The sequence below is a fragment of the Nesoenas mayeri genome (assembly GCF_963082525.1).
Source record: "Nesoenas mayeri genome assembly, chromosome: 19".
In the NCBI taxonomy this organism is placed as follows: Eukaryota; Metazoa; Chordata; class Aves; order Columbiformes; family Columbidae; genus Nesoenas; species Nesoenas mayeri.
Window position 1 is genome coordinate 12,650,226 of NC_137568.1, and position 23,985 is coordinate 12,674,210.

Below are 23,985 nucleotides of genomic sequence, written 5' to 3' on the forward strand. Positions count from 1 at the left end.
GCTGGCACAGAGGAGGCAGAGCCTCGGCGGCCGGGGGAGCCGCAGGGACTGACCGAGCCCCTTCACCATGTCCCTGGTGTGGTCCCTGGCTGTCCCCAGCCTGGGCAGGGCTGTGAGCAGATGGGCAGTGCGGGCAGCAGCAGAACCCCCATGCCCAGGCCAGAGGGTATTTCGGGCTACAGAGGAGCCCAAGGGCTGTGTACGTCCCCATGGAAACCCCTCTCTGTTGTTGCTCCTGCAGCCAGAGCCGGCAGCCAGCACGGAGGGAGCCGGCAGCTGCGGATTCCTCACTCCTTCCATCAGCAGCTCCGCGGGGCTGCCCTGGCCCCCCCACCCAGGAGCCACAGCCGCCAGCTCGCAGTGCCCCTCGCCTGCTGGCCAGGCTGGGGGTCCTGGGGACCCCACCTGACCCCTGCCTGCCTCCCCGGCCCTGCCCACTGCAGCGCCTGACGGGGCTCGGTCCTGCACCCACGAGCAGCCGCTGCGCTGCGGGGCTGAGCTCTCACTGCCCACACGTGGGGGACATTCCGTGGAAACCGCCCCGCTGCATTTCCACAGCCCGGGAGGAAGTTTTCATCCCGGCAGCAGCAGATGGAACCCGAAGCAACTCCTGACATTTGAGAGGAAGGTTTCAAACAAAGCCGCGTTGCTGTGGCAATGGCAGCCGCAGGCCCCCCCACCCGTCCCGTCCCTTGGCTGGGGACACGGCCAAGCCGGGGGAGCAGCAGCCCAGTGCTGGCGGTGCCGGGGGCCGTGTCCCGCAGCCACCGCCTTGCCCCGCGCTGGGACCAGTGGCTCCCACTGCCAAGTGCCGTCTGCGCCATCCCCAGGGTGAGCAGTGGGCGCCAGCACAAGGACAGACCCCGTTTGGCGCTCTCCCCATGCTCAGCCCTCTCCTGCTCCGCTCCAGCGGCCCCAGCCCAGGCCCATGCTGCTCTTGCACCTGCACGCGCGGGAGCAGCGAGGCGCCTGCTGCTCCTGCAGGCTGTGCCGGGCACGCCGATGGCACGGCACGGGAGGTCCCCGTGGGTGTGCGGGGCAGCAGGCTGCCAGCTGCCTCGGGTGTGTTTGCCCAGCACAGTGCAGAGTCCTCGGATGACCTGGCAGAGCAGCGTGGGCAGGTGCCAAACCCCAGCCCTGGAGCATCCCTTGGCCTCGCGTCAGCCCTGGCCGCGGCCCCGGCGCAGGAATAGGCAGCGGCAACGCCACACACGCGGCTGGGGACGGAGCTCCTGGACACTGGACCTGCATCCGTGGGGCCGACGCTGCCGCTCCTACCTGCCCCCTCCCCACCAGGACACAATGCTGGGCGGCTCAAACGTCCCCCCGGGCCCGGCACGCTGTGCCTGTCCCGCAGCTCCCGAGGACTGTCGGCAGAGCCGGGCGGGGGGCGATGGGCGGAGGCGGCGTCGCTTTGGGTGAGGACGGGACGTGCGGCTGGCAGAGGGCACAGCTGCAGCAGATGTTCCCTAGAAGGACCCAAGGGCCCCGTCTCAGCATTTAACGAGTGGGAATGGGAGCACTTTACTGTAATTCCAGCAATTACATTGTTCATCCTTGGCAGCCAACATCAGTTGGTGTCCAGCGCCATGGGATCATGATAAGCCACCTGGCACGGAGACTTGGCAGCGTGCCGTGCCGCTGGGCAGCCAGCCAGGGCAGGGCAACAGAGGGCTGCAGAGCGAGGTGCGACCTACGGTAAGGGCCCGCCCAGGAGTTCCTGGCACCGGCACAGCCCCGGTGCACAGGTGCTGGCCAGGAGGATCCTGGTGTCCAGGAGAGTGGGACAAGCCTGGAGGGACTGAGGACCCTGGCCCTGCAGCTCCAGTGGGGCCCGGCAGCCTCTCTGTGCCGCGGCAGCCCCTGCAGCCACGCATCACCGCCGGGCGCTGAGCTGGCGCTGCCGGCAGCAGGATGCTGCAGCCAGCAAGTGGCAGGGAGGGCTCGGGCAGCGCGGTGCTGGCAGGGCGGGGGGAAGCCCCCGCTCGGGCACAGGATGGGGCTGGGGACAGGGTCTGCGCTCGAGGGCCGACACCCCCGGCACCCCGGGGACGCCCTGTCCCGCCCGGCAGCCCCGCAGCCCCTGCTCGCCCCTCGCCGCTTCCGCGGGCGCTGCCCCACGCTCCCCGTCCCCCGCCGCCCACCCCGCCTGCTGCACGTGCAGTGGTGGTCCCCGCCGGTGCCCGGGCCGTGCTGGAGCAGGGGACAGTTGGCACCCCCGGGATGGGAGCGTGAGCCCTGCTGAGTCATCACTTTGCTGTTCTCGTTTTTCCATGGTGCTGTTGTGCAGTTTGCTGGAAGCCAGCAAAGACCCATGACTAATCTGTTCTCAAAACAAGCACAAAGAGAGCAGGGAGGTTTGTGCAAACCCCGCGGGGAAGAGAAGGGAAGGGAAGGGAAGGGGGGCTGAATCACAGCGCGGGGCCGGGGAAGGCGCAGCCGGAGGCAGCTGGGAATGCCCGGCCAGGGCAGCCCAACCAGCAGCACCTGCGCCGGCTGCGGGATGGATGGCACGGCCGGGGCTGGGCAGGGGCTGCGGGGACCGCCGCGCTCCCCCGTCCTCTGCTCGCATGGTGCTGGCAGCACCAGCGTGGGGTGCAGCAGGCAGGGCACATGAGCAGTCAACAGGGCCAGGGCTCCCATCCTGGTGGCTTGTGCCAGGCAGGGCAGCCATGGCCGGGGAGGCCGGGGAAGGAAGCGCAGGAGTTTGCTCTGGCCGGAATCGGGCATCCATTGATTTGCTGCTATTAAAACCAAAGCTGCTGTCGGGAACGCCGCAGCCTGGCTGCCCTCGCACTCGCTTCCTGGAAAGGACCGCCCCGCGTGCCCCCGCCTGGGGGACAGCCCCCCAAGGCACCTGGAGCAGGTGCTGGCCCGCGCCGGGACCGGGCGGCAGCCGGGGCCGCGGAGGCCCCGGGGCGTCAGTTCTGCTCCTGGCACCTGCGGCTCCGCTGCCCAGCCGCTCCTGGCCCCCGCCGACCCCAGCCCCCTCGGCTCCCCGGCACCCCCGGCGCTGCTGCAGCGGGTGCTGGCGCTGCTGAGGGCGCAGTGGCACTTGCTGGGCTCAAGAGGGTTTACTGGAGGAGCAAAGTCATCGCTTCCAGCGGGGATGAATCACCCCTGTCAGGAATTCTGCCCAGGGGCTTTTCTGTAGGAGCATGGGATTTCGACACGCAGAGGCCCCGTGCCCTCCTGGCCATGCGGGTCTCTCCTCCTTGCACAACTCCCCCCGGGGTTCCCGTTCCTCCCAGCGCAGCAGCTGCCGGGGTGCGGGCAGACACCGGGCAGGACGGTCCCTGCCCGCGCTGCGGAGCGAGCAGCCGCACAGCCAGGTAGGGCCCGCAGGAGCCCGCGCTCCCAGGGTGCCCCCACCCGCAGACCTGCACACCCCGGTGCCCCGCACAGCTGCCCAGCCGTGAGCAGGGCCCCGTGAGGCCGTGGGCTCGCCGGGGCCGCCTGTGCTCTGTGCTCAGCACCGTGGCAGCCGGAGGCTGTCAGCATGGCCGTCGCTGCGGTCTGGAGCCCCAGCTGCGCTCGCACCCACAAGCAGGTGCTGGCAGAGGGACGTGGCGGGTCCCGGCCACAGCGCTGCAGTCACAGCGGCAGCACCTTCCCTCTGCCCGACCGGGCACATCGCGCCCATCAGTGCTGGTGACTCACAGACCGAGCGGGGACACCAGCCAGGAAGGGGTGTGCGACCACTGACAGGGGCGTGTGACCACAGACAGAGGTGTGCGACCACTGACAGGGGCGTGTGACCACTGACAGAGGTGTGTGACCACGGACAGGGGTGTGTGACCACGGACAGGGGTGTGTGACCACAGACAGGGGTGTGTGACCACGGACAGGGGTGTGTGACCACGGACAGGGGTGTGCGACCACAGACAGGGGTGTGTGACCACGGACAGGGGTGTGTGACCACGGACAGGGGTGTGTGACCACGGACAGGGGTGTGCGACCACTGACAGAGGTGTGTGACCACAGACAGAGGTGTGTGACCACGGACAGGGGTGTGTGACCACTGACAGAGGTGTGTGACCACGGACAGGGGTGTGTGACCACGGACAGGGGTGTGTGACCACGGACAGGGGTGTGTGACCACTGACAGAGGTGTGCGACCACTGACAGAGGTGTGTGACCATGGACAGGGGTGTGTGACCACGGACAGGGGTGTGTGACCACTGACAGAGGTGTGCGACCACTGACAGAGGTGTGTGACCACGGACAGGGGTGTGTGACCACGGACAGGGGTGTGTGACCACGGACAGAGGTGTGTGACCACTGACAGGGGTGTGTGACCATGGACAGGGGTGTGTGACCACGGACAGGGGTGTGCGACCACTGACAGAGGTGTGTAACCACTGACAGGGGTGTGTGACCACGGACAGAGAGCGGGGGCGCTCGGTGGCCGGCGTGCAGGAGAGATGAGTGAGCTCAAACAAGCCCAGCGGGCAGCCCTGTGCCAGCGGCAGCCGCGCGCATCTGCTGCAGGCAGTGCTGGTGCGCTGGGTCCACGTGCAGGCCCCGCCGCGTCGCTGCTTCCCGGCAGGGGCCAGCCGCCCTGTGGTAGCCACCAGCCGCCCTGCGGTAGCCACCAGCCACAGCTGCAGCGATGCTTCCTGGAGCACTGGGTGATTTGCCTGTTGTGCTTTGCATGCCGGAGGCACCCAGGGCAGTGCACGCAGGGTGCACGGAGAGCCTGCTGCGGGGGGCACAGCTGGGGGCCCCATGCCAGCGCAGGGCAGGCAGGGGGCAAAGCCGCCTCAGCACATGGAGCACCCAGTGGCCTCTCCGGGTCCAGGGGACGTGCAGACTGAGCAGGACGCGGCAGGACCTCGGCTGTGGGAAGCTGCTTTATTTTGCTTTACTCTTTGTGCCATTCCTGGAAATGAACAGCTGGAGGGGCCGCTCGGACCTGCCTGCTGGGAAGCAGCTCGCCCCCCCGCCCTGCGGGTCGCTCCTCGCCCACGGGGCCCCACGGCCCCACACTTGCCTGGCCCTGAATCCAGGAGCAGCTCATCCAACCGCCCCGAAACCAGGAGAGACGCTCATGCCGCAGGGTCACGGAGCAGCTCCGGCCCCGCTGGCGGGCCGCGGCGGTTGCCCCCGCACAGGGCGTTGGCGAACCTGGTGGGCGGCTGCAGTTGCCCCCACACAGGGCGCTGGCAAGCCCGGGAGCGGCTGCAGTTGCCCCTGCACAGGGCGCTGGCGAGCCCGGGGGCGGCTGCGGTTGCCCCCGCGCAGGGCGCTGGCGAGCCCGGGGGCGGCGGGCCCGTGCGTGGAGGCTGAGCAGCTCCATCCCCAGCTCCACGCATTAGCACCAGCTTGATTTATAGAAATCCAATGGCTGGGGCTGCTGGTGCCTCCCGCCAAACATCATTAACGGCTGGCCTGGGAGCAAGGCAAACAGCTCAGCTCACGCAGCAACAAGGAAATCCTTGTTTAAGCGTTTCTGGCCATACAGGGCCCTTCTCTCACACCCAGGGGAGAAGGAGGAGGAGGAGGAGGTGAAGGAGGAGGAAGTGGAGCAGGCCGCAAGCCCCAAGCTGGCACCACATTGGCAGCCTAGGAGATGCAAGGGGACACAGTGGGGTCTGCACAAGGAGGGACCCCAAGGACGGGCTGTGAGCCGGGAGGGAGCAGGAACCCCCAGGGACACGGTGGGGAACAGAGAGGTGCCGTGCCGCAGCACCAGCTCTGCCCTGCTTGCACCACCGCAGCAGCACCAGGATCCGACGGGAACATGGGGACACTGGCGTGCCAGCAGTGAGTGACCGAGGGCTGGCTCAGGATGCAGCGCTGCTCAGCTGACAGCGCCAGGCTCTGCCTGGGGCCACCGAGCGGCCCCCTGTGCTGTGCCACGACACACCGTGGGGCAGAGCTCTGCCAGCGCTGGCTGGGGCTGGCCCAGCGGGATTCACCAGTGCACCCTGTGCAGAACAGCCTGGAAGGAGCTTCTGCGCGGGGCTGGGGCAGGATCCCGACCACCTGCGGTGTCCCTGGTCCCACGCACGCCAGGCTCCCCACACAAAGCTCTGGCCACGGGTGCGGGGAGCTCCAGGCACGGGCAGCCAAGGGGAGGCGTGGCAGCCAGCGCCGGCACGCTGCCCGCGGCGGGCACAGGGCATCGGCACGGATGGCCTGCGGACCTGGCACCGCTGAGCTCTGGGGCAGCCTCAGCAACCTGCATCCCACGTGTGGCTCGGGATCTATTTCATCATCTGGAGAAAAGCATTTACTGCCAATAAACGGGCTAATTAATTCTCCTCAAAGACCTCTCAATTATTCATCTCGGGCCACAGAGAAAACAATTACAGCACTTACCTCAGCCCTGGCTCGGCCAGTGCAGCACCAGCGCGGGCCCAGGGCTGGCGACAGGCAGGCACGGCCGGGACAGCGGGCACAGCTCTGCCCACCCGGCAGGACCAGCCTGAGGACCCACCCCCCCGGCTGCCCCTCTGCCCCGCGGCCCCAGAGCCCAGGCTGTGCTGGGGCTGCCCTTGAGAGGAGCTTTCTTCCCAGCTGGTTCTGCGGCTCCATGACCCTTGGGATGCTCCTTCTGCCCCATGGTGCTGATCAGTCCCTGCTCCCTCCGTGTCAGCTGCGCCTTGAGAAGGGAAACCCGCGGTACCCGCTGGCACCGAGAGCTCGGGGTGCCTTCCCACCGCACTGTGGGCACCGAGAGCTCAGGATCCCTTCCCACCGCACTGCGGGCACCGAGAGCTCGGGGTCCCCTCCCACAGCGCTGCGGGCACTGAGAGCTCAGGATCCCTTCCCACCGCACTGCGGGCACCAAGAGCTCGGGGTCCCCTCCCTCGGCACTGCGGGCACTGAGAGCTCGAGATCCCTTCCCACCACACTGCGGGCACCGAGAGCTCGGGGTCCCCTCCCACCGCACTGTGGGCACCGAGAGCTTGGGGTCCCTTCCCACCGCACTGCGGGCACCGAGAGCTCGGGGTCACCTCCCACAGCGCTGCGGGCACCGAGAGCTTGGGGTCCCTTCCCACCGCACTGCGGGCACCGAGAGCTTGGGGTCCCTTCCCACCGCACTGCGGGCACCGAGAGCTCGGGATCCCTTCCCACCGCACTGTGGGCACCGAGAGCTCAGGATCCCTTCCCACAGCGCTGCGGGCACCGAGAGCTCGGGGTCCAGCGCGCTGGGCAGGACACGGGTGCAAAGGCCACCGGCCCGGGGTCCGTGTCGCTCTCTCCCACGCGCGCCCCACGCACGGCAGGTCCGGCGGCTCCATCCCGCACCCGCGGGGAGCGGGGGCGGCCCCGGCCCGGGGCGGCGGGCAGAGCCCCTGCGCAGCTCCGCGGGGCGCCGGGCGCGGAGCCGCCGGGCTGGGCAGCGCGGGGGGCCCGGGCGGCCGCGGGGCCGGGCCGGGAAGGGTTAAGGGCGGCCCGCGCCCCCCCCGGCGGCCGAGGGGCGGGCCTGTCGGGAAGCCGGGATTTCTGCGGTGGTTTTACTGGAAAAGTTGTTGCCGGCGGAGGGAGGGGTCACCCGAGCAGCCCCGGCAGGTTGGGGCCGGGGGGGACCGGCCGCCCCGCAGCAGCTGCGCCGCGCTCCCGCGGGCCGCGGCCCCGGGGCCAGCAGCACCCAGCGGGCTCCGGGCCGGCTCCGGCTCCGGCTCCGGCTCCGGCTCGGCCGCCGGCACGGCCCGGACGCTGCGCACGGCGGCCGGAGGCGGCTCCAGCACCCCGGAGCAGCCCCGGCTCCCGCCACCTGGGCGCGGGCACCCGGGGCGGCAGCTGCCGCTGCCCAGGGGCTCAGCCCGGCGTGTCCCGCGCGGGCGCCCCACGGGAGCCGCAGCCCCGCTGCACAGCCGCAGTCACGGCCGAACCTCGCGCCGTGCTGGCTGCCCCGCCGGCCCCTTCCAGGCAGAGCCCCCACACCGGCTCGGGGCAGCGCTGCCCGCGGCTGCTCCACAACGGGGCCATCGATGGCTTGTTCTGGGCTCCGGCTCATTTAGGTACCATGTGTGTGAGCAGCTGCTGGCACACGCGCCAAGGAGCCCAGGCCCAGCGTCAGCGGTGCCGTTACACCAGGATGGCGGTGGGCTGGGGCTGGCAGAGCACGACCTGGCACTGGCCATGGCACGGCATGGCATGGCACAGCATGGCACAGTACGGCACAGCACACTGGAGGTCTGGCTGTGCCCCGGCAGGCTGAGCCAGGAGCCCAGCACGTCCCAGCACTTCCAGGCATTGCTCCACGGTTCCCGACAGTAGGAAATCACTTGGCTCTGCGGCTCCTATCCCTCCAGGGATAATTGATGGTGGGTCCCCCCTGCCCGGTGGAAGCGGGGCCCTCCAGTTCAGCCGGCCCCAGCCCACAAGGACGAGCCGTGGCGGTCGCAGCACGGGCAGCACGGGCAGAGCAGCTGCAGGGCCAGGGCAGCCCAGGAGGAAAACACCCCCGAGCTCATAGCGAGCACTTGGAGCGGCTGCCGGCCCCAGGCACCCAGCACAAGACACTCAGAGCACCTCCTGCACCGCCAGCGCTCCTGTGCCTGCAGCCCGCAGCCCACATCGCTGTCCCCGTGGAAGCCACGAGTGCCAGGGGCGATGGCTTGGCCTCTGCCCGGCGATGGCCGAGGAGGCACAGCCACACCGGCACGGATCACCGTGCCTCCCACAGCCCCTCCGCAGGCACCACAGAGGGGACGTGTGTCGGGGCTCAGCCCCAGGGTTGGGGCAGGATGTGCAGCCAGGCGAGCGGGCAGGGCCTGGCAGCGGCCGCTCGCGGGGCTGCCTGTGGGGCCAGGGCAGGGGGAGCCCGGCCGGCTCCGGGAATCGCCCCGGCAGCTGCCAGGCCTGTGGCAGGGAGGGTGGGGGGAAACCCGATCTTCCGCGGTGGGCCCTGGGCTCCGATCCCCGGCCAGGCTGCTAATTTTAGCCCTGGGGAGGCACTGCTGGAGCATGAGCTCAGCTCACCGCGGCTGCACGTTCGGTGGGGCCGGGAGCTGCTGGCCAGCGCTGGCCGCTGGCAGCCGAGGGATCCGTGATGCAGCCCCCAGGTGACCCCCGGGTGAGCCCCCCAGCCGCTGGCTGAGCCCACTGCCGAGCCGCTGGCCAGGCACCAGCACCGCCCACCCGCTGCCCGCACACCCACTGCCTCAGCTCGGCCAGCCCCGCACGTGGCCTCCAGCCATGGGCCCCGGTGCTGGCCCCCAAGCCCCCACCACAGCCCCCGGGGGCCCCGTGCAGCTGGGGGCTCGCTGGGGGGACCCTGGGGCAGGTCCCGGGACTGCAGGACGCGGGGCTCCGCAGAGCAGGCTCTGCCGTGCTGCCAGGTCCTGCAGGGCGTGCGGCCGCCTCCCAGCAAAGGAGCACCCTGCGCGGCCACAGCCCCGGCCCTGCCCCGGCTGCGGGGGGCTGCGCAGCACCGCGCCCCCAGCCACCGCTCAGGTCTCTGAGACCAGTGCTCGCAGGGGCTGAGGTGAGGGGCACGGCCGGGCCACGTGCCCTGCGCTCACCGGGCGCAGCTCTGCAGCCAGGAGCAGCGGGACTGGATGGGGGAGCGGGTGCTGAGGCCGTGGCTGAGGGTGCTCCAGCCAACCGGCCCTCCCCGAGGGAGCGGGGAAAGCGGCTCCAGACCCTGCCCTGCCCCGGGGCAGCGGCCCCGGCACGGTGGGGTCCCTGGGCGAGGGCCCTGCAGCTGCACGTCCCCCAGCCCTTCACCTGCGGCGTGGCCGGCCGCGCTGCCCAGCGCTTACTGGAAGAGGAAGCTGCTGGGAAGGCAGCGCGTGCAGCGGGGCAGCTTTGGGGAGGAGAGGCTCGCACAGCTCGGCTGTCCATGCTCCCAGGTCCAGGGCCAGTAACGGGAAGCGTCTGCTCTCAGTGACGGTAAATCAGATCGGGGAGATTAGAGGCCTTTTTGCCTAATCATGAGCAGCTTGAAGTTGGAGGACAAGTTCCTGGAACAAAGAGGAAATGGAGGCAGTAAATAAAGAAAAACTGTTAACATGTGGCCCTGCGTGTGAAAAACGTCTCCATGAAGAACTGTTTATGGCTCCCTCATCTGCGGGGCTGACAGCGCGGCTGCGGTGGGAGGTGGCGGCGGGTCCCCCGTGCAGGGCTGCTGGCGGCACAGCGGGCGTGCGGGCAGCCAGGCGGGACGGCCGCGGGAGCTCTCGGGTGGCAGGAGGGCTGGGGGGCTGGGCACGCATGGTGGCACGTGGTGGCAGGAGGACGGCAGCAGTATAGCGGCAGCTGTGGTGGAGGTGGCTGGACAGGGGCTGTCGAGGAGGCAGCGTGCACGAGGAGGCAGCATGCACGAGGAGGCAGCGCGCACGAGGAGGCAGCACGCACGAGGAGGCAGTGTGCACGAGGAGGCTGCGTGCATGAGGAGGCTGCGTGCACGAGGAGGCTGCGTGCACGAGGACGCCGCGCGCACGAGGAGGCAGCGCGCACGAGGAGGCAGCGTGCATGAGGAGGCTGCGTGCACGTGGAGGCTGCGTGCACGTGGAGGCTGCGTGCACGAGGAGGCTGCGATGTGGCACACTCGCAGGCGGGCAGGGGCCAGGCAGCACGTGGCCTAAGGGAAGGGGGCACCTGTCCTGCTGCTCCCCCTTCAAGTGCCAGGAGAGGTGCCGAGCGCTGCAGAGCTGTGTCCCCTCCCCACCTTCGGCACCGGGGGCACAGCCCAGACCCTCCTAGCAGAGCACTGTGGCCTCTGGCTGGACCAGCCCGATGGGGGGAGGCGGGGGTCTCGCTGCTCTGCTGGGCACATCCCCTGCTCTGCGGCCCGGGGGGGTTCTGCCAGGAGCCAGACGCCACCGAGCCCCCTCCCTGGTGAGGAGCGTGCAGAAAGCTGCGGGGCTGCCCGCGGCCAGCGCCGGCCCTGCTGCAGGACGTGCCTGCGCTGCGGCGCGTCAGCTGTTTCCAGGGCAGACGCGGCCAGGAGCCGGAGTCAGTTCCCAGCAGCAAGGTCACCCTGCGCCATCCGCATCAGCAGCCGGAGCAATCGCCATTGAGCACAGGACGCCATGGGCCCGTGGAAAGACTCGTGGATCGTCACGGCGCCAGGGCCGAGGGGTGCGGGCGGGCTTGTGCTGAATGGCGATTGCTCCAGCAGGACAGCAGGGGCAGGCGCTCCCGGCAAAGCGAGGGGCTGCGGGAGAGCCGGGGGGCTGCGGCTGCACCCACTCGTGTCCCCGTGCCGCTCCGCGTGTCCGTGCACCGTGGCTCGGAGGCTGAGCGGGCGCGGGGCTGGGCAGCGGTGACGGACGGAGGGTGGGGAGGGGCCGCGGGGGCCGCGCTGCGGGGCAGCCCGAGGCGCCCTGGGTGCCCACGCAGCAGCCGTGGCCCCGTGTCCCGCTGCTCCTGCCGGTCGCGCAGCCCACGGCCGCGGGTCCCAGCCCCAGCCCCGCCCGCCGCGGCGGCGATCCCGCCCCCGCCCGGGAGCCCTTGCGGCGGGGCGGTCGCGGCCATGCTGGCGGCGCGGGGCGCGGTGCGGCGGCGCCGCCTGCCCGCGGGGGCCGGGCCGGGGCGGCCGCGGTTCCCCCCGCGCACCGTGGACCTGCGGAGCGACACGGTGACCCGGCCCTGCGCGGGGATGCGCCGCGCCATGGCCCGCGCCATCGTGGGCGACGACGACTACGGGGAAGACCCAACGGTCAATGGTGGGCGGCGGGGACGGGCTCCCCCGACCCGGCAGAGATGAGGGACCGAGGCCCCCGGTGGGGTCCCTGCCTGCAGCCCCCCAGCGCAGAGCGAGGCTTAGGGGGCTGCGAGGGTCTGGGGGTGAGAGCCCGGACCTGGGGTCTCCTGGCTGTCCCCCCACACTCACCCAGGGCCAACAGACACCCCCTAACCCCCCTGCTTTTCCCCTGCAGAGCTGCAGCGCCTGGCCGCAGGGATCCTGGGCATGGAGGAGGCTCTTTTTGTGCCCACGGCCACGATGGCGAACCTCATCGCCGGTGAGTGCCGGGGGTGTGCCCAGCCCACCCTCCTGCACCCCGGGGGGGCAGGTCACAAACCGAGGGACAGCTTTATGTCCCCATGCCACGGAGGGTGCAGAGGGCGAGGCCAGCCCCGCTGCCCCGCACTGTCCGGAGGAGAACCCCGCTTGCGCTCAGGAGGCTGCCCGGCAGCTGCCGGGGATGCTGTGGGCAGCACTCCAGCCTGACACTGGTGCGTCTCCTTGGCCCCTCCAGCTCCAATCTGGAGCAGCACGCCGCCTCTCAGCCCCCGGAGCTGACCCAGCCTCCCTCGCCCCCGCTCTGCTCCGTTAACCTTTACCCGCTTCACGTTCCTGCCCTCGCGCAAGCGGGGACTCGCTCCAGCCCGGCCATGCGTGTGCCCCAGGGAGGGGAGGCCGTGCCCCCAGCCGCTCCCCCAGCTCCAGCCGCTGCAGGCGGCCCCCGTCCCACAGCCCCAGCACCCCCGGAGCCCCGCAGAGCACCCGCTGCCCGTGCCCCCCTCACGGCCCCTCTCCCTCCCAGTGATGTGCCACTGCCAGCGCAGGGGGGGGCAGCTGCTCCTGGGCCAGGCCGCGCACCTGCACGTCTACGAGCACGGCGGGGCCGCGCAGGTGGGTGCTGCCCTCCCAGCGGCTCGGTGCTGCCGCCCCCCCCCGGCGGCTCGGTGCTGCCCCCCCCGGCGGCTCGGTGCTGCCCCCCCCCGGCGGCTCGGTGCTGCCCCCCCCCAGCGGCTCGGTGCTGTCCCCCGGCGGCTCGGTGCTGCCCCCCGGCGGGCGCCGGCCGTGCTGCAGCCGCATCCCCCGCAGCGGCCCGGCCGTGGGGCAGAGCGGCGGCCGGGCGCACCGGAGGGGGTGGAGGGGCAGGGCACCGGGACCCCCGCACGCTGTGCCCGTCAGCCCAGCTCTCTGCCCTGCGCACAGGTCGCTGGTGTCCATTCCCAGGTGCTGCCGGACCTGCCAGATGGCACCTTCGACCTGGAGCAGCTGGAGCTGCTCATCCGCGAGGCGCACGGCAGCCGGTACCACCCGCGCCCCGAGCTCATCTGCCTGGAGAACACGCACAGCACGGCGGGGGGCCGGGTGCTGCCGCTCCCCTACCTGCAGCAGGTGGGACCCGCAGCCAGCAGCTGGCGGGACCCGCAGCCAGCAGCTGGCAGGACCCGCAGGGACACCGGGGCCTTGCCGAGGAGCTCGGAGTGGAGCCCACGTTGGCACCAGGCACCCCGGGGGTCCCTCCCAGCCCAGCTGCTGCTCTGCCTCCCCCAGGTGCGCGGGCTCGCTGACCGCTACGGGCTGCGGGTGCACATGGACGGGGCACGGCTGATGAACGCGGCGGTGGCCCAGGGTGTGAAGCCGGCTCAGATCACCCAGTACTGCGACTCCGTATCCCTGTGCTTCTCCAAGGTGAGCTCATATGGGGAGGGGTCCCCAGGGTCAGATGGGACCAGACAAGCTGGGGCCTTGCCCTTGCTCGGGGGCATCGGGCCGAGCGCCCACCTTGCGGGCTGGGCCGTCCCTGGGCACGTCCCCAGGTGGGGTGGGGGCAGCGGGGGTCACCACTCGGGGGGCTGCGCAGGGCCTGGGCGCCCCGGCCGGCGCGGTGCTGGCTGGATGCCGCGGGTTCGTCGCCGAGGCCTGGCGCGCGCGGAAGCTGCTGGGCGGGGGGCTGCGGCAGGCGGGCGTGCTGGCAGCCGCTGCCCGCGTCGGGCTGCAGCAAGCGGAGGAGACGCTGCGCAGAGACCACGACAACGCCCGGCGCTTCGCTGAAGGTACTTGGGGCTCTTGGCACACCAGGGGGTACGGGAGGTACGGGCACCCGCAGCCTGATGCTGTCTGCCCACCCCTGTGGCTTCCACATGCTGCTGCATGGCTGGGTCCCATCCTGCGCCACAGCTCGGGGTGGGCCCGGCCTTATCCCCCCACACCCTGCACCGGCCAGCTCTGCTGGGAACAGCAGCGCGGGCGCCTTCTCCGGCAGCCGTGCTGATCTGCAGCAGGCCGGGGTGCTGCTGGGGTCTCTGTCTGACTGGAGTGCCATGACGGTGCTGTGCCTGTCCCTGCGGTGCCCCTGGTGCTGCACAGGCGGAGGGCAAAGGGCTCCCCCCAGCCAGGACGCGGGGCAGGGTGTGGGCAGCACCGCAGCCTCCTCCGCACTGGCAGCCGATCGCCCCTGCGTCCCCCAGGCGTCCTGGAGCTGAACTCGCCCCTCTGCTCCGTCAGCCTTGCGGCGGTGGAGACTAACATCGTGATGGTGAACACCGGGGGGGGCTGGCTGTCCCCCCCAGAGCTCTGCGAGCGCCTGCGGGCTGTGAGCGAGGAGGAGGTGGCTGAGACCGGCCGGGCTGTCAGTGTCCTGGTGTTCCCCTGGTCCGCACACACCGTGCGTGCCATGTGGCACCGCGACGTCTCGGCCCGTGACACTGAGCTCGCGAAGAACAAGCTGGCGTTTGTGGCCAGGAAGTGGCAGGAGAAGCTGGACCTGGGACTGCGCCCGACCCCTCCAGGCGCAGGGGGAGCCTGAGCCTCCCGCAGCCCGGGGCGGCCGCTGGGAGCCCCGGCCTGTCCTGGCAGCCAAGGGCTGGGACCAGCCCTGCGGGCTCCCGGCGCGTTCCCGCCCGGCTGCAGCACAGCCCAGCCCCGGCGAGAGCCCCACACCTCCGGCAGGGACAGGGGACCCCACGTCTCACACCGCCGCCCAGGCCCTCGGTGGCAGCGTCACCCGGCAAACCGCCCGAGCACCCTCTAGTCCTGCGCAGGAGCTCCGTGCGCAGTGGTGCTGCTGGGGACACAGATCCCAAGAGCTGGTCAGGGCACTAAATAAAGCTGTGCTGGCAATGCTGTGGCCCTGCAGGGTGTTTTCTCCCAAGTGCACTCCTGACTGCAGCAGGGACATCGTCCCCAGGTCCCCATTGAGGGACAAGTTCTCCTGAGGACGTGAAGCGTCTCAGCCGCAGGACCAGGGCCAAAGTTTGGATCTGGCCAGGACTGGCCCAAGGGCAGGAGCCCCGCCTGGCCCCGGCAGCTCCCCAGGGTGCTGCTCCGCCGCCCCAGCGGGCTGTGCCCCGTCCCGCAGGCGCTGGGGCTCCTCTCGGCCCAGCCTGTCGCATTCTGCGCTGGCAAGTCCCTGGCTGTGCCGTGGGAAGAGCTGGGCCGGGCTCGGGGGGCGCTCCGCGCTGGGACAGAACCCGCAGCAGCCACGTCTGGCATGCGCAGCCACACCAGCAGCCGTTGTTCCTGTTTGATTTTGTATTGGCAATAACCAGTTTTAAGGAAACCAAGGGAACAAACTTCATTGTCTGGGTGTCCAGAGCCCTGCAGACCCGGCAGCCGCGCGCTCCAGACGGGCAGGAGCACCCGGCACAGGAACAACAGCCGGGCCAGAACCGGTGACAATGGGTGCTGCCCCTGCCTGGCTGCAGGCAGGACGGGGCACAAGGGCACGGGGTGTCTGGAGGCAGCAGCTGCTGGAGCGAGAGCAGCAGCACGGGCAGGGCACAGGCAGGGTGCAGGCAGGGCACGGGCAGGATGTGGGCAGGGCACAGGCAGGATGTGGGCAGGGCACAGGCAGGGTGCAGGCAGGGCGCAGGCAGGATGCTGGCAGGCAGGGCGCAGGCAGGGTGCAGGCGGGGTGCAGGCAGAGCACAGGTAGGATGCTGGCAGGGCACAGGCAGGATGCTGGCAGGGTGCAGGCAGGGCGCAGGCAGGATGCTGGCAGGGCACAGGCAGGATGCTGGCAGGGTGCAGGCAGGGCGCAGGCAGGGTGCAGGCAGGGCACAGGCAGGGTGCAGGCAGGGCGCAGGCAGGGTGCAGGCAGGGCACAGGCAGGGTGCTGGCAGGGCGCAGGCAGGGTGCAGGCAGGATGTGGGCAGGGCGCAGGCAGGCTGCTGGCCACTGTCACGCTGGCCTGCAGTTCCCAGCTTGGTTTGCTCCCAACATGCCATCAAGCTCTTGAAATCAAGTTCAGAATCACCTGGGATGAGGAACCGAGCCCTGTGAGGCACCCGCAGCCGCCGCGGCACCGCCGGCCCGCGCTGCTCCGGGCTGCGCTCAGAGCAAAGTGAGGACGGGAGCTGCTCCCCCACCTGCGTGAGGACATAGCTGTCCTCCGACAGCTTCTCAACGATGTCAAAGTGATCCACGCCGGCGAGGTCCAGCATGGAGACGGACCAGCCGGCTGCGCGCAGGGCCTGGGGAGAGCGGCGCTGCTGGGAGGGACCCCGACCCCCACGTGCCGTCCCCGCAGCAGCAGAAATGCTGCTCTGATCATGGAATCGCAGGTATAGCACGCGAGCTGCCCATCCAGCTCAGCAGGCCCGAGCGGTGCTGGGGCCTCACCTGCCCGTACTCCTGCGACTGCCGGCGGAACTCCGGGGAGTCGTGCTGGGCCACGGCCACCAGCACCTCGCAGGCTGCGGGCGCTGCCGCGGGCACGCAGAGCAGGGGGCTGTTCCTGCGGGCGACCTCCCTGGGGACACCACGGGGGCAGCTGACTCGGACCCTTGTTACGGCTTTGCCTGTCGAGCACCCGTGTCCTCGGCCGTGCTCCGGGTCGGGGCAGGTGGTGCCAGCAGCGCGGGCAGGGGTGCGGGCAGGGGGTGCAGGCAGGGGGTGCAGGCAGGGGCAGAGCCGCTGGTGCTGCCCGCAGCCTGGCCGTCCCTCTACAGCCGCTGTCCCCACAGTGTGGGGCTCACCGGCTCATGTTCAGCGCGTCGTTCACGTAGGTGTGCAGGATGGGCTCCAAGTCATACACGCCACTCACCAGCACAGCTCCTGGGGGCAGAAGCGCCGGTGCTGAGGGGCCCCGCAGCTCCCCCCGCACAGCGCTGCCCCCACGAGTTCTCCTTGTGCCCACATCCCCGGCCTCGCCGCGCGGCCGGCGGGCGCAGGACACGCACACCCGGGGCAGCTCGTGTCCTTGGCTCTGCGGCCACACAGCCCCACAGCAGCAGAGACTCATCACCAGCTCCCCTTCAGCTCCCGCGCCCGGACGCGGCGGCGCTACCTTTGATATCCGGCACCACTCCGTATCCCGTCCAGTCCGTGGACAACACCATGGCTGCCAGGTGGGCCCCTGCCGAGTGTCCACACAGGTAAATGCCCCTGGAGAGAAGGAGCCGTGAGCCAGCGCGGGCGGTGACGGTGGCTGCTGCCTCGGGACAGCCCGCTCTGCGTGCGGCCGTACGCGCCGCAGCCCAAATGCAGCAGCTCAAACATGTTTCCCAGCCCATCGACTGACGCGTGGTGCAGTGACAAGGCAACGCGGCCACAGGCCAAATGGACCAAGGACACGAAGCCTGTGTCACAGTGTCACAGCACAGGGCTCGCTCGCCCCCTTCTGTTGCTGCCGCAGCCACCTCCGTGCCCGAAACCACCCAGGAACCACACGGGCACAGTTTGCCATGGAGGCCCCAGGGCGGCTGTCGCGGGGCAGAGGGGACGCCGGGAGCTGCGTGGTGCCCACCTGGCCGCGGGGAACCGCTTCGCCAGGAAGACGACGCTGCGCCGCACCTGCAGCACCATGGCGTCCATGTGGCCTGCACAGAGGGCAGAGTCGGGCGGGCACGGGCCAGCGCGGGTGGCGCAGCCCCCGCTGGGCAGCACCTACCTCGGGGAGCCGTGTCGTACCCCACGGCCGCCAGCGCCACGCCCCGCGACACCAGCGGGGGCGCTGCGAACCCCGACTCCTCTTTACTGTGGGGACAGAAGCAGGGGCTGCGGGCTCCGCGGGGCAGCCCGGGAGCACCCCGAGCAGGCCCGGGGGGCGTGAGAAGGGGGGCGGGAAGAGCGGGCCGGGGGGTCCCTTCCCTAGGGATCCCCGCACCGGCAGCGCCGCCCACCTCAGGCTCTGCCAGTATCCGCCGTGGATGTAGAGCAGGACCGGGAAAGCTGCGAGCACAGCCCGGGGTGAGCGGGGGAACACGGCCCTGCCCGCCCCGCCCGCCCAGCACCTACTGCCCGCGGGGTCCGCCGGGAGGTAGATGTCCAGCTTCTCCGCGTCCCCGCCGCCGTAGGGCACGTGCAGCGCGGTGCGGGTGCCGGCCCGGGCCCGCCGGGTTCCTGCGGCGGGAGGGACACGTCCCGCGGGGCCGGGGCTGGGACACGGGCACCGAGCAGCGGCCCCGCCCCCCCGCTCACCTGCCGCCGTGGCCGCCATGTGGGCCTGGATGACGGCGTCGCTGCCCAGGCGGCGGGACCAGCGGCTGGGCGAGTACTGCTGCTCCAGCGCCTGCGGGCGGCACCGGCTGCGGCGGCGGCGGCGGCGGGAGGAACGCACCCGCCCGCCCCGAGCCCTACCTCCGCGGGCATGTCCCGCCATCCGCCCATGCTGCGCCCGGGCCGGGGCCGGGGCCGGGGCCGGGGCCGATCCCGCTCCCGCTCCCGGTCCCGATCCCGCTCCCGATCCCGCTCCCGCTCCCGATCCCGATCCCGATCCCGATCCCTAGCCCTGTCCCGCGCCCTCTGCCCGCCCGGGGGCGGGGCCCGAGGGCGGGGCCCGCCCGCTCCCATTGGCCGCCCGGAGGGTGGGGCCTGGTCACGGGACGGGGGTGGGGCACTGGGCGGGGCACTGGGCGGGGCCGCCCCTCCCATTGGCCCGGGAAGGGGGCAGGTTGGCAACACGGGGCGGGAGCGCGGTGCACGCCGGGAAGGCGGCGCGGGCCGGGGCGCAGACGCGCGAAAAGAAAGAAGAATTTTGGCGCCTGTGTGCCCATTGGCCGGCGCGGCGGCGAGGTGGCTCGAACCCTCCTCCGATTGGCTGGCACGGCGGCGCGTGGGCGTGAGGCTTCTGCAGATTGGCTGGCGCGGCGCCGGGGCGCAGAGGCGCGCGCGCGGGCAGCCAGTCCGCCGGTGCAGCCATGAACTGCCTGACGGTGCCCGGCGTGCACCCCGGCGCGCCCAGCCGCCCGCGCGGCCAGATCCAGGTACGGACCGGCACGGCACCCGCGCCGGGCGGCGCTCGGAGCCCCTGGGGCCGCGCCGGGGCCGGTACCGGAGGTGTCCGGGCTGCGCGGGGCGGGGGCTGCCCGCGTGGTGCTCCCGCCCGGCCGCGCTCTCGCCCGCTGACCCCCGTGGTTCTGCCCCCAGGTGATCTTCGGGCCCATGTTCTCTGGGAAGAGGTAGGCCCGGGCTGGGGACGGAGCGCGGGCCGGGGTTGGGCCGCGCCCGGGCCGCTCACGCCCGTCTGTTGCAGCACGGAGCTGATGCGGCGGGTGCGGCGGTTCCAGCTTGCCCAGTACCGGTGCCTGCTGGTGAAGTACGCCAAGGACACGCGCTACGGCACCGCCGGCGTCTCCACACACGACAAGTGAGTCCCGGGCAGGACGCTCCTGCGGCCCGGCCGTGCCGCCCGGCTCGCGGGTCTCACCGTCTCGCCCGCCCGCAGGAGCACCATGGAGGCGCTGCCAGCCTGTCTCCTCAGGGACGTGTACCAGCCGGCGCTGGGCTCCGCGGTCATCGGCATCGACGAGGGACAGTTTGTAAGTGCGCGGCCAGGGCAGGCCCTGGGGAGCTCCGCGGGGCCCGCCTCTCCAGAGCAGCCTGTGGGGCGGGGGTCCGAGTCCTCTGCGGGGGGTGGGAAGAAATGCCCTGGGGCAGTTTGCTGCCGGACCGTGCCGGTGGGGTCAGCCCTTCCCTGGGCCCCGCGGGCTGGGGACAGTGGGACTGGAGCCTGTTTCACAGGAGATCTGGTTTTCCCAGTGCCCTATGCTGCTGTCTGGGCCTGTGCTGCTGGGTCCCGAGTGAAATGCTGCCCCTTCCTCCCCCTGATGCTGTTTCTGGGCCCCCCCTAGTTCCCAGACATCGTGGAGTTCTGTGAGATGATGGCCAATGCTGGGAAAACCATCATCGTTGCTGCTCTTGATGGGACTTTCCAGAGAAAGGTAAACCACTTTTTTAATACAATAGCTGCTTTGGGATCCTCATGGAACCCAGAGCATCCCCTGCTGTCCTGGCACAGGCTTTCGGGAACATCCTGAACCTGGTGCCGCTGGCAGAGAGTGTGGTGAAGCTGAACGCCGTCTGCATGGAGTGCTACCAAGAAGCCTCCTACACCAAGCGGCTGGGAGCGGAGAGGGAGGTGAGTTCTCTTGGAACACAAAGCGCTTCAGCCGCTTCGTCTCGCCAGCCCTGCTGGTCCAGGTCCCCGAGGGGCCGGGGCTCTGCGGTCACTCCTGCTGTTCTTGCCAGGTTGAAGTGATTGGGGGAGCAGACAAGTACCACTCCGTGTGCCGCGCCTGCTACTTCCGCAAGCGGCCTCAGCAGCCAGGGGCGGAAAACAAGGAGAACGTGCCCGTGGGGGTGAAGCAGCTGGATGTGGCTGCCTCCCAGAAGGTGTTTGCTTCTTGATGGCCGGGCTCCCGCACGGGGAGAAGCAAGAGCAGGGAAGCTGAATGCTGCAGCTCCCTGGCACCAGATGTGGCTTCCCTGCTTTTAGCAAAACTGTTAACTGTCTGAGCTCTGCCCGCCAGCCCAAGCTGTCCCTCTGCACCAAGCGCTGGAAAAGACTGGGAGCAACTGGACCCGCTGCCAGGGGGAGTTCTTGCACAGGACACGGAAAAGCTGCCACACTGACACGTCCCGGAAAACTGTGAGAGCCAGCCAGGCTGCAGGGCTTCCATCGCCCGCCTGGCTGCTCGCCCGCCGTGTCCAGACTGGCTCTGGTGGCTGGTCCACTTGCCCATGAACGCAACTGTTTCTTTATCTCTTGTGCGCTGTTGCTAAATTCCAGATTTCTTAAGACAATGTACAGTAACTTAGTATTTCAAAGCCACTTCCTTTTTTAGCGCAGTCTGGGGAGATAACCTGATCCTTGTCGTAGAGCTGTGGCACAACTTCTCAACTGACACGCGTGGCAGCCGCCGGGCGCTCAGCCGTCCCTCCGCACGCCGCTGCACGGCCCGGCCGGTGCTGTTACGCTCGCTGGAACGTGCAGTGCCGCCTGCACCCCCGCTGGGAGGAGGCAGCACCTGGGGGGTGACAGCTGCCCGAGCCTCCTGCTCCCCATGTCCCCGAAGTGATGACAGTTGTGCTCAAAGCACTTCAGCGCCAGGCCTGGGCCCTCCCTTAGGGCCAGGGAAGGCAGCGCTGCCGCTGGTTTTGGTTAATAACTTAATGAAATTGCCTGTGTGTGTTTTATACCAGACTGCTCTGAAAAGGCTTCCCTGCAGTTAAGGGCTGATCACAGCAGCGGGCTGGGCCAGGCTTGGAGCTCTGCGCAAACCGGACTGCGAGGAGCAGGAGGGCTTGCTAAAAATAGACGGAGCATGAGTGTGCTGTTTGCAGCGCAGCAGAGGGCTGGGGCGGCCCTGCTGCTTCCCGCCCGGCCCTCGGGGAGAGGAGCAGCCCCGTTCGCTTCCCCGGAGAACAGGCAGGTGCTGGCCAGGTGAAAAACTTTATTCCATCTCTACAGTGACAAACAACTCGAGGGCAGCCCCAGCAGCAAGAGCTCACACACCGCACGCTGCTGCTGGGAGCAGCCTCACAACAGGTGCAGCAGCAGCAAATCCCCCTGAGCCAGCGGCACAGCCCCCGCGGGACACAGGACAGCAGCGACGCTTCCGCGGGGACAGCGCGGGGTGCAGGGACCCCGGGAGCAGCCCGGCCGTGCTGAGACCCCAGCGCTCGCCGCTCCCACAGACCCCAACCCTCCTCACCCGAGCGCCAGCAGCTCTAGCGCAGGCTGCGGGAAGGCACAGCGCGGGAGTTCACGGTCAGGACAGGCTTTGGCATCAAGCTCACCCGGCAGCAGCCGGGGAAGGCGCGGGAAGCGGCGCGGGCAGGAGCGGGACCGCCTGGCACCTGGGAGGTTCAGCTGGGCTGGAAAGGCACCAGCGCCAGGAATGGCCGGGGCAGCGGCCAGAGCCCAGGGCGCAAACGCCCACCGCGCTGCTCCCAGGGACAGGAGCCCAGCCACACGCACCCACCCTCCCCAGAGCCGCGCTCAGCAGCCACATCACCCACCACGCACCCAGCTGCAGGTCCAGAGGCAGGACCAGGACCAGGGCCCCCTGCACCCCAACACCAAAGCCTGGCGGCTTTCACACGCAGCAGCCACCACCCCGCACACCTTCCCCCGTCAAGTCTCAGGTCCCTCCCACCCCACCCGCAGAGAATTGCACTGGAGCAGCCGTCCCTGCCGGGCGCGGCGGGGGCTCAGTACACCGGGGGGGGCTGGTAACCCTCCGGGGTTTCTGCCGTGTGGGTGAAGGGCGGCTGCTGGTAGCTGTCATGGCTGATGTTGGGGTAGCTGGAGTACGGAGTCGGAACCTCCGCGCTGGGGTCGATGTAGCTGCGAGCGAAGTCCTCCACCCCCATCTTGTACCTCTTGTAAGCGAAGGCGATCAGGAGGCCCTGGGGAGAGGAGGGGCCGTGGCGTCAGGGCTGCCCTGGGACCCCCCGGCGCTCCCTCCCAAGTGGAGCAGGACCGGGCTCCACCGCGGCCGCACTCACCCAGGAGAAGATGGAAAAGAAGCTGAAGGTGATGGTGGCACGGGCCGAGTCAGCCCCGATGTGCACGTCGCTGGCCTGGGTCCAGGACCACTGGTTGGTCAAGAAACAAAAGCCAATGAACCACAGGAACGTCCAGAGACCTATGGGAGGAAGGTGGCATGAGGGGCTCCCGGGCGGGTCCCCAGGGCGGTCCCTGCAGCGGCCGGTGCGGGAGCCCAGCAGTGCGGCCGTCCCGCGCTGCTGCCCGCGGCTCCTCGGGGCTCTCAGCAGGCAGCGCGTGGCCCGTGGGCAGCACGCCAGGCGGGAGCGACTCCCTTCGCCAGGCACCGGCAGCCACGTCACGGGACAAGGGCGGCCATTGTAGCAGCTGCGGAAGGCGCAGCCCTGCCGGGGCTGCCGGTACCTGAGAAGCAGAGGTCTGCCAGGACCAGGTACTTGCGGTCGGTGGTGTTGCTGATCTGGGGGAAGTAGATGTCCACCATGAAGAAGAAGATGCATGCGAGGAAGGCGAGGACACCAATACCGATGCCGTAGCGGCAGGCGTCTTCGTTGTGGTTGAAGATACAGAAGAGCTCGGAAGAGCTGGGCAAGTTGGTGTAGCCCTCCCCGACCAGGCAGGAGAAAACGATCAGGGCGAAGACCTGCAGAGGCGGGAGCAAGTGTCCGGTGGGCGGCACCAGAGCCCCGACCAGGGCTGCCCGTGCCCGGCAGGGCTGGGGGCACCGGCCCGGGCAGGGCTCAGCCGGAGCAGGACGGGGGGGCCGGGAGGGAGGGCCAGGAGGGGAGGCCGGGCCGGGCAGTGCGGGTCCCGGAGAGCCGGAAGAAGAATGGGACCGGGCCGCGGGGTCCCGGGCCGGGGGCGGAGAGGAGGAGGAGGAAGGGGAAGGCCGGGCCGGGCCGTGCGAGGCTCTCCCGTCCCGTCGCGTCGCGTCGCGTCGCGTCGCGTCCCGTCCCGTCCCGTCCCGTCCCGTCCCGACTCACGGCACTGGCGATGCGCGCCAGGACCTGCGGCTGTTGCAGGAAGCGGCCCAGGTCGAAGGAGCCGCCGGCCTTGGCCGCCCCGTACGCGCCGCCGCCGCCGCCACCCTCCATCGCGCCGGAGCCGCCGCCGCTCCCCGCCGCTCCTGCGCGGCACCGCCCCGGGGAGGGCCGGGCCGGAGCGGGGCGGGCCGGGGCGGAGCGGGCCGTGCGCGGGCCGGCGGGACCGGGTCTCCCCCGCCCGGCCGCCGAGCGCAACGTCAGGTGCCCCCGCGCCCCGCAGCCGCCCGGCCCCGCAAAGCGGGGACACCGGCAGCCGCCCCCCCCGCGGCGGACCGTACCGCGCCCGCCCGGCACCGCTCCGGCTGCCGCGGTCGCGTTGCCCCAGTGCAGCACCCGGGACCACGGGCGGCGCCGCGGACGGGGGAGCCCCGGCCGGAGCTGAACGGGGGCTCCGCGGGGTTACCGGGCGGTGGCAGGAGGGCGGGCTGGGCTGTGTTGGGGCTCCGCGCTCCCTCGCCCTCCCCGCCGGTGGACGGTGCCGGCTTCGCACCCAACACGGAGCCGCGGCGCCTGCCCGGTGCGGGCGGAGTCGATGAGACCCGGGGCGCGTCTGCGTCCGGTCCTGGTACCGG

General features: G+C 70.6%; 4 protein-coding genes across 5 annotated transcripts; 2 read left to right on the plus strand and 2 right to left on the minus strand.

Annotated features, from left to right (window-relative positions):
* Nucleotides 1-11,515: 11,515 nt before the first annotated feature.
* Nucleotides 11,516-14,447, plus strand: LOC308047747 (uncharacterized protein; the record flags this gene model as incomplete). Its single annotated transcript, XM_080356450.1, has 7 exons — nucleotides 11,516-11,627; nucleotides 11,841-11,924; nucleotides 12,450-12,538; nucleotides 12,848-13,033; nucleotides 13,193-13,330; nucleotides 13,503-13,695; nucleotides 14,110-14,447. The coding sequence occupies exons 1-7, from the start codon at nucleotides 11,561-11,563 to the stop codon at nucleotides 14,445-14,447; spliced, it is 1,095 nt and encodes a 364-aa protein (XP_080212576.1). The 5' UTR covers nucleotides 11,516-11,560.
* A 1,399-nt stretch (nucleotides 14,448-15,846) lies between these two features.
* On the minus strand, nucleotides 15,847-18,250 carry AFMID (arylformamidase; the record flags this gene model as incomplete). The annotated part of the gene is made up of 11 exons (XM_080356237.1): nucleotides 15,847-15,896; nucleotides 16,009-16,113; nucleotides 16,262-16,391; nucleotides 16,618-16,696; nucleotides 16,929-17,026; nucleotides 17,388-17,460; nucleotides 17,532-17,617; nucleotides 17,764-17,812; nucleotides 17,879-17,983; nucleotides 18,062-18,152; nucleotides 18,221-18,250. The coding sequence occupies 11 exons, from the start codon at nucleotides 18,248-18,250 to the stop codon at nucleotides 15,867-15,869; spliced, it is 876 nt and encodes a 291-aa protein (XP_080212363.1). The 3' UTR covers nucleotides 15,847-15,866.
* Nucleotides 18,251-18,717: 467 nt separating this feature from the next.
* Nucleotides 18,718-20,269, plus strand: TK1 (thymidine kinase 1; the record flags this gene model as incomplete). The annotated part of the gene is made up of 7 exons (XM_080356240.1): nucleotides 18,718-18,846; nucleotides 19,010-19,041; nucleotides 19,116-19,229; nucleotides 19,308-19,401; nucleotides 19,714-19,803; nucleotides 19,881-20,000; nucleotides 20,111-20,269. The coding sequence occupies exons 1-7, from the start codon at nucleotides 18,781-18,783 to the stop codon at nucleotides 20,267-20,269; spliced, it is 675 nt and encodes a 224-aa protein (XP_080212366.1). The 5' UTR covers nucleotides 18,718-18,780.
* A 1,738-nt stretch (nucleotides 20,270-22,007) lies between these two features.
* Nucleotides 22,008-23,529, minus strand: SYNGR2 (synaptogyrin 2). Of its 2 annotated transcripts, none has more exons than XM_080356239.1 (4): nucleotides 23,378-23,504; nucleotides 22,776-23,013; nucleotides 22,373-22,512; nucleotides 22,008-22,273 (listed from the first exon to the last, which is right to left on the minus strand). In XM_080356239.1, exons 1-4 carry the CDS (start codon nucleotides 23,462-23,464, stop codon nucleotides 22,076-22,078), a joined length of 663 nt encoding a protein of 220 aa, XP_080212365.1. In that variant the 5' UTR covers nucleotides 23,465-23,504; the 3' UTR covers nucleotides 22,008-22,075. The 2 variants fall into 2 exon arrangements, with proteins under 2 accessions (XP_080212365.1, XP_080212364.1); XM_080356238.1 differs by having other exon boundaries at nucleotides 22,009-22,273; nucleotides 23,354-23,529.
* Between the last annotated feature and the right edge of the window lie 456 nt (nucleotides 23,530-23,985).

Excerpts from the sequence above, each read along its gene's own strand:
- SYNGR2 (XM_080356238.1), bottom strand. The coding sequence starts at position 23,464 with ATGGAGGGTGGCGGCGGCGGCGGCGCGTACGGGGCGGCCAAGGCCGGC. Across the intron at positions 22,513-22,775 it reads GGCAGACCTCTGCTTCTCAG|GTCTCTGGACGTTCCTGTGG; the intron begins GTACCGGCAGCC and ends TTCCTCCCATAG. Across the intron at positions 22,274-22,372 it reads TCTTTTCCATCTTCTCCTGG|GGCCTCCTGATCGCCTTCGC; the intron begins GTGAGTGCGGCC and ends TCCTCTCCCCAG.